We start from the raw sequence: 14,143 nt of genomic DNA, 5'->3' as shown, positions 1-14,143 counted from the left end.
TCATGCCCTGCCCTGTTTTGGTTCTCTCACATGCCACTTCTTCCCATGGCTTCCCTTTATTTATTTAATATTTCTAGGCTGCTTTTCAGGGCCATTCCCGCACAAGGCCGCATACATAGCAATAAATGATAATATAGACATATTGTCAAAGCAAATTTGCTGTCACACGTGTTTGAAGGCAATTCTAAGTAAAAACAAAACACAAACCAATTACGCTTTTAGGATAAGGGAGCACTGAAGAAATAGGTTTTTAAGGCCCATCTGAAAGGCTGAACTGAAGGGGCCAGTGTGGTAAAGTTAGAGTGTTGGACTGGGACATGGGAGATCCAGGTTCTAGTCTCCACTTAGCCATGAAGCTCACTGGGTGACTTTGTGCCAGTCACTGACTCTCAGCCTCACCTACCTCACAGGGTTGTTGTGAGGATAAAATGGAGAGGAGGAGGACCATTTAAGCTGCCTTGGGTTCCTTGGAGAAAAAAAAAGGCAGGATATAAATGTAATAATAAATAAATAATTCACATGGGAGCTCCACAGCCAAGAGGCCACCGCCAAGAAGGTCCTGTCTCTTGTGCCAGACAATCTGATAGATCTTACTGGTGGGCACCTGAGAAAAGCCTCCCATGCAGATTTTAAGATGAGAGCAGGATTGTACAGATGAAGGCAGTCCTGTAGATAACCTGATCCCAAATCATGTAGGGTTTAAAGGTTAACAGAGGGCAGGCCCTATCATTACGAGGACTCATGCACCCACATCAGGTGACAGAGCCAGAGGAGTGGCAAACTGTGCCGCTCCCACCCCCACCAAGATGGCCCGCAGCCACTGCCTCCAGCTTGTGCCACAGAGAGCCCACCAGCCACTCTCCCAGCGCAGTATTTGCTGCAGCAAGAGAGCAGCCAGCAGGGCTGTTTAGAGCAGCCACTGGCCATGTGTTGCTCTCAGTGAAAGCTGCACAGATGGAAGAAGCGGCCATGCAGCTCCCGTGAGAGCTCGGCTGGATCTCAACAGATCCTGCCAGAGTCCCATCAAATCTTGTGCAGCTCCCGTGAGATTCCACCAGAGCTCGGCTCTGGTGGTCAGATCCCATGGGAGCTTGGCCAGGGTATCACGAGACCCAGGTGGCTGCTTCCTCCAGTTGCACAGCGCAGCAGCAAAGGTAAGGGGGTGAGGGATGGGGGTGTGGGTGCACAGCAGCGAGAGTGAAGGCAGTGAGGAGAGGTGGCAGCGCAAGCTGTCTCTTGCTTCAGATGGCAAGAGCGCTTGCGCCAGCCCTGGGATAACACCAGTGCTTTGAACTGGGCCTAGAGACTCACTAGCAACCAATGTAATCGCTGGAAGGTTAGTTTTACATGTTCTGACTTTCTGGCCCCCACCAGCATCTGGGCAGCCACATGTGGCACCAACGGGAGGGGTGTTTTTTGGGTTTTTTTATTATCAGTATTTGCAATGCAAGGGAGAAGAACTTTTTCAGGATTGTGGTGGGGGAGGGAAGGGTTAAACTGCCACGCATGCTGTGGTCCTGACCTGTTTGCTGCCACCGCCACCCCTGCGCTTGGTTTGAATTTGGTGGGTTTTTTTTTTTAACCCTGATGTTGCTTTAAGCAACACATTTAAACTAATGCATAGTTTGGCCTGAAGTTAGCAATGTGAAGAATAATATGATTGGGTAATGCAACCTTCCCAAACCTAGTGCCCTCCAGATGTGTCGGACTACATCTCCCATCACCCCCAGGCAGCAAGGCTGATCGAATGACTGTACTCTTTAATTCCTTTCTCTCACCCTGCTGTGGACAGCACAGCAAAGGGGAAAATGATTCATTTGGTTAGTGTAGTGATATATTAACACAAGACTCTTTTTCCTTTGATGTTAGGGTGGGCACCTCCACACAGTCCATAATGGAAAAGACTTCCCTGGGGGCCACCCACATTTCACGCCCAGGGGCCACCACATGGAAGACTCCAGTGCTCCCCCCCCCCCGGCTCCCTTTATCTCAACAACATAATGGTTCATTATTATGGGTTGGCAAATTAGCCATCCTACACATTGGCATACTGACAGGAATATTTGTTGCTTTTGTTCTCTCTCCTTCGGACAACACATAAGCAAACATTAAGGAAAAATGCTTTGCTTTCCAGTGACAAACAACATATATGCTTATTGGGTCAGGTGTTTTATTATCTGCTACAGTCCTCAGGAGGAATTAAGTGCTTGCACAGCTTTAAGGGGCATCTTGTGCCTATTGGACCACAAAGATGTAGCCCATTGTTCTCCGTGCTCCCCATTTCATGTCATGTCCAGGAGCAGCAGATGGTTTAGCTATATAGGCTTATCCGCATGAAGCTTTTGTAGGTGCTTGGGTATGTTACCACTGCAAGCCATAGTGTTGATCTCTTACGCAGAGCCATTGCCCCATTTGTCCTCATTCAGATTGGAAGAACTGTGGGTATTATGCAATTGCAAGATGGCATAATCCAGAGAGGGAAATGTTGCACAAAACTCTGTGAAACACAGTGCTTCTTCCTTTTGGGAGTTCCCATTTGCTTTTCACCCATCTGGCTAGTCTGGACTGTTTGGCTGCAAGCAGAAAGCAGAAAGCTACCTACATAGATCCTTGGTCCTGGGAAGGTGGAGCTTCAAGGCTTTTCAAAATGATTAGTTTATGTATGGCATGCAACAAATGTATTATTGTCCTTCATTTGTTATGTGGGATTAACAATAGAGACACAAAAGTCACACCTCCAGCCCATGTTCAATTCTAGCGCAAGCACTCAGGAGGAGACTAGCACAGGAGGTGGTGGGCTCTCCCACAGTGGAGGTGTTCAAGACGAGGCTGGACAGCCATCTGTCAGGGATGCTCTGACTTGGATTCCTGCATTGAGCAGGGGGTTGGACTCGATGGCCTTGTAGGCCCCTTCCAAGTCCTGCATGCTTCCAGATTAGGTTTTTTTTTTTTTACCTGGGATAGGTAAACCCAACTGCATTTATTGGGGCTTACCTCTAAGTAAGCATGCATAGAATTGTGGTGTAAACTGTTTCCAATCCTCCCTTCCATACTAACTCCTGCGCCGCACTAATCAATTCTGTTTCCTTACTATGTTCGGCAACCTTTTAAAGCATTTACTCTGGAGTAATCACATTCAAGTAAACAACAGTATTTTAAGGGCCGTAGTTTGCTATAAACGTCAAGAAAAGCCGAGGACGGGAAATAGAACAGCCACGCGTCACATTCTCTGCCCAATTGGGAACGCGGCAGGTTGATGGACAGTTCCGTGAGCGCCAGGTTCAGCATCTTTACAGCGCGCGGCTCTTTCAGCCAATGAGAGTCAAAGGGGCGGCAGGGATGTAATTGTCACCAGTTCCCGCGTTTGGCAACCCTTCGTTCCCCGAACGCTCGACCAATACATGCGTAGGGCGGGCGGGACGTTGCTGCAGCTTCCCGCGTTTTTTGACACAGTACAACACACAGCTCAGCCAACGGCAAGGCGCAAAGCAGAGCTCGCTTCGTGATTGGGCGGCCTGGAGTTCTGGCGCCAACTTCGAAACGCATATAAAGCGGCAACTGAGCCGGCGCCCTCCTCCCTTTACTGCCAGCAAGCTCTGGGGGCGCCGCCTGTCTCCTGCCGCTCGACCGTTCGCCGCCTCCCCTTCTAGCGCCTCCAGCAATGCTGTCTGCTCGCAACCCGCTCTCCGCTCGCAACGAGCAGCAGCCTCAGTCCCGGCTCTCGCCGCTGAAGAATTTGGCCTTGAGCGAGAAGGAGAACACGGTGAGTTCGGAAGGAAGCCGCCGCCGGCCAGGCCCAGTTTGCTGCGGGCGGCACGGTCAAGACAAGGGAGCAGCCCCCCGTCTCGTGGGGCTGGGGAGGGAAGGAGCCTTTTCCCCGCGTGGAGCAGCCTCTCCGCAACCTGGAGCCCTCCAGAGGTTTTGCACTACGACCCCTATCATCCCTGATGGGGGCTGTGGTCCAAATGATCTGGAGGGCGCCAGGTTGGGGGGAGGCTGGGGCGTCGAGCTTGGCTGAGCTGGGCCCCCGCGCAGTGCCGCCCGCTGGGTTAGTGAAGGGCCCCGCCGAAGCTGCCCTGAACGGCCGAGGCTTTTTCGGCCCCCTCAATCACTCAAGGCGCAATCCTATGCCTGTTCAGGCAGGCAGAAAACAGTCCCACAACTCCCGGCATAGCTGGCTGGGGAACGCTGGGGCTTGTCGGGCTTCTTTCCTGCCCGCACAGGAATAGGATTGCATCCTTAACCGGTTGATCATCGATACACTTATTCCTCAGCGTAGATCCCCCGGAGCGGCTTCCCAACACGGGTCGATACAGTGGCCACCCCGGACTTGGCCATCATCAGTATCGATACAGCGCCGTCGATGCACCCGGCGCGTCACAAACAGCAGGTCTGGCTAGGAGCCGAGCGAATGGCCGAGGTGGGCGCGGCTCTTTCTCTGCGAAGTTGGGGCCCCGTCGAGGCGGCCTGCAGAAGGGCGCTTCTCTGGACCAGCGTGGCCCCGCAGGTTGAATCCGGATTTCCCTCTGCCCCAAACTTGCCGCGCTGACTGTTCTTTTGCCCTTCTCCCTCCCTCCGCCGGTCTTTTCTGTCTGCAGCCCCCGTCGCTCAACGCCACCCGAGTCCTTGCCCACAAGACTGCGCGGAAGATCTTCCAGGAGCCGGCGGCTATCGAGGCGGTGAGTCCCTACTGGAAGAGGAAGTCTTGCTGGGCGCTTTTGGGGAGGGGGAGGAGAAAGGGGTGGGGGTACGGAGAGGGGGGGGGGCTGCCTGTTCCCGCCATTATGCCCCCCCCCCGCTCCGTAGAGGCCGAGGCCGAAGTTGGGGCTGCCCTGTTGTTCTCTGCCGCTTTGGCGCCAAATGCCATTATGCAAAGGAGCGGGAAGACCCGGTCTTCTCCGGGAAAGGGTGGGGTAGGATTACAGCGGGGGCGGGGAGGGAGGGTACGATGAGGGACTGGATCCTGGACTTTCAAGGTGCTGTCGTGGATTTTATTAAAATCAGTTTAGTATTAAATTATCTGCCGAGGTTCAGCTACACTTTTTACCTTACTGTTTGAAGACTTTAAGTCCCCAAAGAAACGCTCCGGTTTGGTTTGTCTAGCTTTGTCCCTAGTTGATTCATGGTCTGTATGCAAACCGAAGTCAGCCCTTCTTTGTTAACTTATGTTTCTTTTTAGACTACAAATACTGAAAATAGAATCCCAGAGGCATAATTTCCTTGCCATTATGTTTGTTTCCAAAATCAAAAGGTTTCTCAGTGGTTCTGTTTCAGGTCTTTGTTCCATTTTATACTTTTGCACAAAATGTATTCTTGTGTCTTCATGGCATTGGCATATTTTTAGGAATGGGGTAACATGTTCATTCATTTATTATATTTTATACCTCCCAATAGCTGAAGCTGTCTGGCCAGTTTACAAAGATTAAAAACCCTTAAAATACATTATAAAACCCATTTACTTACAAACAAACAAACAAACAGCACATGCACAGAGACACATGTGTATCTAAAACAACTTTAAACAACAATGAGAAATATCCAGGGCCTGTTTAAAACCTTATATGCTGCCAAATGCCTGAGAGAAGAGGAAGGTCTTAACCTGGTGTCAAAAAGTCAAAAGTCAAACGGGCCTCGTCAGGAAGATGGTTCCACAATTGGGGGTCCACCACCAAGAAAGTCCTCTCCCTTGTTGCTGCCTTCTGAGCCTCGGAGGAGGCACCCGAAGGAAGGCCTTTGATGGTGAAAGTAGTTTTATATGTTTGGGCCCTCTTGTCCCTGTTATGTTACATTGTGTGTATGTATGTGGTTTTTTAAGGATGCATCTAAAGGTGTAAAGCAACTTCCTCCAAATAATGTACAAGATGAACCTCTTCTTCGGGACAATCCCCACCGCTTTGTCATCTTTCCCATTCAATACCATGACATCTGGCAAATGTACAAGAAAGCAGAAGCATCGTTTTGGACAGCTGAGGAGGTGAGAGGCTTTTGCGGCCTCCTTTCTAGGTCTGGAGTGGGCAGGAAGATGAGACCAGTGGGCTGAAGTGTACAGTAATTTTAAATGTGCATTTCAAATTCCCTCTTGCATTACTGCAGGGGTCCCCAACCTTTTTGGACCATTGGTTGCATTTGGGAATTTGAGGAACTGCTGTGGGTACTGCCACAAAATGGCTCCCATGGAGGATGTGGCTGGTCACATAATGACTGCTGTGGAGGCCTGGCAAGACCAAAGTGAAATAAAAAGGTAGTGGAAGGAGAGAAATAGTGAGGCTAGAGGCTGGGTGGGAGGAGCAAATGGCAAGGTAGAAGGGAGAGAGAGAACAAGACTGGGAGAGGAGAGAAACGGCAAGGTAAAGAAGTGGGGAGAGAAAGAGTAAAGCTAGAAGCTGGGAAGGAGGGGGAAACAGGAAGGCAAAGGGGAGTTGAGGAAGCAATTCTAGGGTCTAAGAGGGGGGAGAAACAGTGAAGCTAGAAAGGGAGAGAAAGAACACTGCCCTAACATTTTCCAAGGTTTTTATTTTAAAAAATTCAAAGGAGGAGGGAGTGGAGAGCTTTGTGGGTACCCTTGGAGGTGGGCACTGTATTGGGGACCCCTGCTTTTCTGTGTTCTCATTGGCTGGATTGTGTATTTAGGTGGATCTCTCCAAAGATCTTCAACATTGGGAATCCTTAAAGCCTGAAGAGAAGTATTTCATTTCACATGTCTTGGCATTCTTTGCTGCAAGTGATGGCATTGTCAATGAAAATTTGGTAAGCATGCAGATAGTTTCTGGGTTCCTTCATAACCCGAAGGTATCTAATCCAATGTGTTGCCCTATTGTACAGTCATCCACATGTTGACTCCTTTTCAAAGTGTATATGACCTACCAGCTGGTTAATCCATAACATCTAGACTGGAGACATGAGGAAGGTGTCTCATACCATCCTGTCTGATATAAATAGTACTCCAGGACAGCAATCCAGATTGATCACCAAATGAACAAAGTGTCATAACTTATGGGAAGACGAGATAACTTTCTTTAGGTTGCAAGTTAGTCTTAAGTGACCTTCCCCTTTAACCCTAAATATATCAGTTAGGGTACACATTATAACCGCTATGCATTATAACAACTCTTGCATTTGTGTCCTGCTTGTGGTTTCCTGGTCGACAGCTAGTTGGCCACTGTGAACAGAATGCTGGACTAGATGAACCGTTGGTCTTGATCCAGCAGGGCTCTTTTTATGTTCTTATGTACACATTATAAACAAAAGCTCCACTTTTGACCACTGCATAGTAAGCTGTTCGTACGGAGTGGCTCACAACATGAATACAGTGGTTCTGTCTATGCTAGCACAACCTTTTTCATTATGTTCTTTAGGCCACAAACACGAAACTATACCTGCAAGCTGTCAAATTGAGATTACTCATAGACTATTACTAGGTGTCCAGTATCAAATCCAATTGTTTCCTTAAAACTAGGGAAGACAAATCACCAAACTGATGTTAAAGGAACATTTTTCTGATTGCTAAGGATCACAGATTGAATTGTTTTTCTCTAGTTTTATGCTTCAGACTCAAAACCTCTGGGAATCAATGATTAATGACAGTTTCAGATCTGCAAGGGGATGTAACTTAGAATTTCTCATCTCTTTCTTTTTTTATTTTAAAAAATTCAAAGGAGGAGGGAGTGGAGAGCTTCGTGGGTACCCTTGGAGGTGGGCACTGTATTGGGGACCCCTGCTTATTGAAATAACAATAATATTATTGAAATAACTTTCAATAATGTACTGTAATGCAAATAAGGTGGGTTTTTTTGCTATAAATTAACTTCATTCTCATTCTTTGCTGTTATTCAGTATGTTTGCTTAGCATATTTTTTCCACTGTCTCTGCCAGTTTCATTTGCTGTTGCTTCTGTGCCTCCAGAGATGCAAATTCCAGTCTTGCCAATTTTATCTGAAATATCGTACAGTTTATTTGGAATCGCAAATACCGTGAAACCTTGGCTGTTTATAGAAGGTCCGGGATAATTGCAGTGGATGAGTGAAATCTTCCCACAAATATTCTAATTGTCGGGAGGCAGCTGCCCACAGAGCATCTGTTTAAGAAGGAGTTCTGGTTGGCTGGAAATATAGGCAGAATGAAGGCATCTGTTGTAGAGCCTGGCAAGTGGGCAGATCCAGGCAACTAGTATAGAACTAGTTCAGACACTTAAGTTGATCATTAGATGATGCAACATCAAGTGATGAACTGCATGTGTGAATGAGTCATAATGAGACTAATGCTACAGACAGGAATTTTCTCCCTTTTACCTTCCCCCCACAGTCTCTTGCACACCCTGAAAATCTGCTCCGGGAGGGTTCTCCAGCCTCTGAAACAGATTTTGAGGGTGCACAGGGTTTTGCAGGGTGGGGAGTGATTCCTTCTCCCAGTTCTGCAGATAGAAGTTGTTCCGTCAGCGGAAAAAGAATTTGAGAACACCTTTCTTTGGGAGTAGTTAAACCAGTGGTTTAAAGATGTGAAAGCTCTTTACTCAGAAGTCTTTATTAAGCAAGTGAACTTTGAGATCATAAATAAATACCTTAAGTTCCAACACAAGTGATCTTGGCAATCAAAAAGCCTGACATGGCTATTTTAGTGTCCTTCTCATCAATTTTCAACATGGGTATTAGGACTGGCTATATTCAGACAATCATATATTGGCTTAATAAACAAAGATGAATTAGCTTTATGACTCCACAAGTGGACGGGTTAAGCTTTCATTTACAGGAGCATCTAAAAGTGACTCTGCTGTTGCCAATTGCTTCCGCTGAGTGTATTTTTCCAGTATTAAAAAAAAATGTTTTGTGCATGCATGTCTGTACATGGTGGAGGGCAGCCATGAAGAAAAAGAAATAAATGAATCCCCAAAGTAAATACGTAAAATTGCCTTAAAATGGGAGAGATTCTTTGTAACTTAAATGTCATACTGTGTCCTCTAGGTGGAGCGATTCAGCCAAGAAGTACAGGTCACAGAAGCTCGCTGTTTCTATGGCTTCCAGATTGCCATGGAAAACATCCACTCAGAAATGTATAGTTTACTTATTGATACTTATATCAAAGACCCCAAAGATAGGTTAGTACTGTTTTGAGATAAATACTCTGTGTTCTATACTGGAATATTGAATGTACATAAATAGTTCAAATATTAAATGTGAGGATTTCCTTTTCATTGTTTTCTGAGATGTCTGCATGGTTTCAAACCCTAGGTCACGTTTTCAGAAAACCGAGGATGGGATTTTTACATATCCAGCATTACAGAAGAGTGCTTGGCTCTCTTATGTAAAATATGGGAAAACTGCCATGCATAGAATTTTCAGTGCTCTCGTTAGCATTTTCCCTGCTATGTAGCCTGTAGTAGAACAACTTGAACTTGGTTATATAATGTTATCAATTTCTTCAGTTAGGCTGTTTATCTAACCATAGTCATGGGTTCCAATCCTTACTAAAACATGATGCTATTTGTCAACCTACCTTACAGGGTTGTTAGGAAGGGTGGGTTAGAAACATAACTCCAACAGCACTTGTTACTGTTAATTGTATACTTGGCTACGTTATTGTATTCTTTTAGGGAATTTCTGTTCAATGCCATTGAAACTCTGGCATGTGTTAAAAAGAAAGCTGACTGGGCCATGCGCTGGATTGGGGACAAACAAGCTGCTTATGGTGAGTGTTGTCAGCTCTTCTCTTGACCCTCCTATCTCACATTTAATAGTCTCAATGATCAAATCAGCAATGAACTCTCTCCCAACAGGAGAACGAGTCGTAGCTTTTGCTGCAGTGGAAGGGATCTTCTTTTCTGGTTCTTTTGCATCTATATTTTGGCTGAAGAAACGAGGCTTAATGCCTGGGCTTACTTTTTCCAATGAATTGATCAGTAGAGATGAGGTAAGGCGTAAAACTCTAAGGTTCTGCACAGTGGATTGTATCCAAGTACTTCAACCCACACAAGTTAGACACAATTTTGTTGATCCCTGTCTACCTACTGCAGCTCTCTGTTCCATATCTCCATCTGTTCTGAGGGTCCCCCAGCCCTTGGTACCATCTTCTCATGGGGTGCAATGGGTAGGAGGGGTTGGTGAAAATCCGATGTCCTTGCATGAGCAGAAGTGCTTTACAGTAGTGTGAAATGCTTGGGAATCAGCATTCATTGAGATTTAAACTAGCTTAAGTTTGTTGTATCGGTAATGGAAAACTAAAGAACCCCCAAGCATTGCTTATATGGAACACATGCAGAAATCTGTTTTAGCTACTCTGCTACTTCACTTTCAAGGTTTTTAGGTTTGGTGGTGTTAATGAGGATAGACCTCAGTCCATCTGGTCTCTGAAATATCTTCCAATTATTTTTTCCAGGGCTTGCACTGTGATTTTGCTTGTCTAATGTTCAAACATTTGGTACACAAACCTTCAGAGGAAAGAGTGAAAGAGATCATCACTAATGCTGTCAGGATAGAACAGGTAATTTTCAGTCCTTTCTGGTGGTGGTAAAAAGGGCCTGCATCAAAGTATGAAAAGCTTAAAACCTAGTAGGGCATTAAATTGTCTAGATGGTGCAGTATTTGCATACTAAGGTACTTTCTTCACTGTGCAGGAATTCTTGACGGAAGCATTGCCTGTAAACCTAATTGGCATGAATTGCACTTTAATGAAGCAGTATATTGAATTCGTAGCAGACAGACTTGTACTGGAACTAGGTTTTAACAAGGTAAGTTTTACAGTTTGCCTCTTGTGGAATGCAGTGTAATTTGTTTACATTTAGACCGGCTTTTTCACATTTTAAGCAATTACTTTTTGCCTCATTAGTGGAAATTCATGATTAAGCAAGGCACTAATGCAGCAGTACAGCTTATTTATTTCAATTTATATCCTGCCATAATGAACTCTAGGTGAATATGTATTACAATGCTGTTGTATCTTTAAAAGTTTAATTCATTTGGATTTAAATAACATTATCTTTAGGGGTTTCCTCTTTTGGTTGCTATAGCCAACCTACCATTATTTTCCATCTATGCCTGGTGGATGGTATGCTAAAGCTTCTAGATTTAGGTGCTTTGTAGCAACTTCATGGTAGCTGATTCAATATTCCATGGTCTAAGTCAGACTTCTCTAAAACCTTGCTGGGGATGATGGGAGTAGTAGTCCACATCTGGAGAGCACTAGATTGCAGAAAGGTTTCCTGTATTTTTTCCCCCTGAAGTTACTTCGTCTACTGATCTTTTTAAAATTTACAAAGTTCATACTTGGGGACTCTAACAGTTAAGTCATAAATCTGTTAAGTGATCTAGAGTACATGCACCCTTGCTATAAAAGCATAAGTGCCTTGTAGAATCAGTGTCCTACTTACTGTAGAGTTCTTTGCAAGAACCCTAGCAACTTGCAGGTGATAATGATGTGCAAGCAAATGGCCAATGGTCTACTAGTGAACTACAGTACTTCCTGCTCCTCCCCGCAGAGTAATTAAGAGTAATTATACTGTAAGCTACATACAAGCTTATAGTGTAGGACACAGAGTGAAATGAAAAAAGAATCCAGTAAGGGAAAGTCAGCAAACAGATGGGTCTTAAATCTCTTGGTTTGAATTGAGGATGGGAGAGTTAGGTACAGAAGCAGATAATACGTATAGAAGATGAAGATGGTATAGAATAAGCTCCCCCAATCTGCTGTGCTGCCTGTGAATTACAGAAGTTGCAGTCCAAAACAGCTGGAGGATGCTAGGTTGGGGAAGGCTGGTATAGCTTGATGAACAGCAACTTGGATGCCTTGGAGCAGGATACAGGTGAATGTAGGCCTACCTACCTCACAACCTTGTGCCCTCCAGACCTTTTGCACTACAACATCCAACACATCTGGAGGAAACCAGGTTGGGGACATGTAGGTTTGTTTGATGTAGGACAAATGTAATAAGGGTATTTAGATTGGATTGTGTATCCTTGATAATAAAACCCATACGCTGCCAACTTCTTTCAGATATTCAGAGTCGAGAATCCATTTGACTTCATGGAGAATATTTCACTGGAGGGCAAAACTAACTTCTTTGAAAAGCGTGTAGGAGAATATCAGAGGATGGGAGTGATGTCAAAACCCACAGATAACTCTTTCACCTTGGATGCAGACTTCTAAATGAAACAGGACTACTTTCAGCTGGCTTGAAATGGCTAGTAGTTTCTCTCATTGTCCAAAAGGTTTGTTCTTATACTGTGTGGTGGTACTTTAGGAACATTTGTGTAGCTAAGATGGGAGAAAGTTTCCAACACTGATAAAAATGCATTTTTTATAATACACGAGCTACTCAGATTTTCAGATATACCAATGCCTGAAGTGGCATGTTCTGTTATCTGGTAATAGGTCACCAGTAGTTTGTCCACAGCAAAGCAAGTAGTATGGGATACTCTGTAGCAGCCTTGTCCAGCCTGGTGTCCTCCAGATGTTTTGGACTACAACAGCCATCATCCCTTGCCATTGGCTATGTAGGCTGGGGCTAGTGGGAGTTGTAGTCTAAAACATCTGGAGGGTGCCAGGTTGGGTAAGACAGCTCTGTAGAAAACTGCAGAATTTTATGTCCTTGAATGGGCTGCAGAAGCTATATAACCACCTTGTCCCGTAACAGGTTTTAAGTCTTTATTTACTATTTTAATAGTTTGTATATAAACATGGCACTTTACTAAAGGTCTGGCCTATAATTCTTGAAAAAGGCTGGTAATGTGTGAGTTTAGAATAAACTCTTTTAGACTGCATTACATCTTAATTTCTCTATTACGCTTTATTTTATCTGCATGTAAATTAAAATGCTGAAGTACTGAAATGAAGTCTTTTTGGATGTGTATGACTTCTGACAAAGTATATGAATAAGCTTTGTATGGAAGTAAAACTTGAATAAAACTCTGGTTTTCAAACTGCTGGATCAAAATACTGTAGCATTGGTTTTTGGTCTTACAACTTTTGCCCTCAAAACTTTCCCCTGCCTTCTCTTTATCCAAAGGCTTCTTTGCTGAATAATAATTTCTCTTAGCCCAGTTTTGAATGACCAATATTTCAAGAACAATCCAGAGTATATTTGGTAGTGGATAAAGCATTTTAAGTTTGAATGAGGGAAACCTAGATTCAAATATTCAAGCAGGCATGAAGTTGAGGTGGTAAAATTTTGTTAGCAGGATTACATTGGAAATATCTATTCAGTTTCATGCAAATTGTTTGACACCCATCTTGGGAGAGGACTTTACAGATGTGCATGTATCTTTTTCTGGAATGTATTTTAAACAAGTCTGCCCACTAATCATATGACCTTGTACTGTTTCTTCTTAAACTAATATCCTATCTTGATGGTAGCCAGTTATCAAATGTCTCTGCAACTTGGAAATATGAGCTTCTGCATATGTGTTCTTCATAATATTATAAACTATTGACCAGTAGAGCTCTTAGCACAGGGTATGGTAGCAGGCAAAAGAATACCAGAGTTTCAATTCAGGGTTTGACTATCATATGGCAAATATGAGTAGGAATAGTTATTAAGCAGAAACTTAATCTGCTGTATTCCCAATTGCACGTTGCTAGAAGCTGAGAATAAAGCATTGCCTGTGCACTGCATCTACTGTCATACTTTCTCTATGCAATCTAGACTTGGGCCTTGCCAGGCATCATGCTGAGATGAAAGGAAGATGAGTGCTGGTTCTGATGAATTAAATTTGCTGTCTAAACACCTGATTGGAGCATACTTTGGATTTTGGTACTGACCTGTCATGTACATTTTAATCTTGAAGTGTCTTAAAACATAAATGTGAACTGCCCAGAGAGCGTCAGCTATTGGACGGTATAGAAATGAAATAAATAAAATAAATTGGCCAGTTGTGTTTCAACATGTAGTCTTCATCAATGGCCTGAAAAGAGAAAAAAAGTCAGTACTGGCAAAATCACAAAATATGATATGATTTAATCAGCCAAAAGTACTCACCGCCTGGCCTTTGACGTTCACATAACAAACTAGCTGGAGGACTATTTTATACATCTTACTTTATGTTACTAGCTAAAGAAAACCTATGTGATTACCACTTAGAGGATCATGTCGGCAAGCTTTGTGACTGTTTGGAGGCCTGAGAATTGAGTAATTGGTTCTTATTTCCAGTTGGTGATC

At 44.3% G+C, this 14,143-nt stretch overlaps 1 protein-coding gene across 1 annotated transcript; it reads left to right on the top strand.

The window, feature by feature from the left end:
* The first annotated feature begins 3,575 nt into the window (after window positions 1-3,575).
* On the top strand, window positions 3,576-13,866 carry RRM2 (ribonucleotide reductase regulatory subunit M2). Its single transcript, XM_084826653.1, has 10 exons — window positions 3,576-3,763; window positions 4,599-4,679; window positions 5,816-5,974; window positions 6,631-6,747; window positions 8,958-9,091; window positions 9,587-9,681; window positions 9,770-9,903; window positions 10,369-10,473; window positions 10,607-10,720; window positions 11,983-13,866. Exons 1-10 carry the CDS (start codon window positions 3,662-3,664, stop codon window positions 12,133-12,135), a joined length of 1,194 nt encoding a protein of 397 aa, XP_084682779.1. The 5' UTR covers window positions 3,576-3,661; the 3' UTR covers window positions 12,136-13,866.
* The last annotated feature ends 277 nt before the right edge of the window (window positions 13,867-14,143 follow it).

This window comes from Heloderma suspectum, chromosome 1, assembly GCF_057233095.1.
Source record: "Heloderma suspectum isolate Gila_16-S chromosome 1, 16-S_ref, whole genome shotgun sequence".
Taxonomy (NCBI): domain Eukaryota; kingdom Metazoa; phylum Chordata; class Lepidosauria; order Squamata; family Helodermatidae; genus Heloderma; species Heloderma suspectum.
This window is presented reverse-complemented; position numbering and strand designations above follow the sequence as displayed.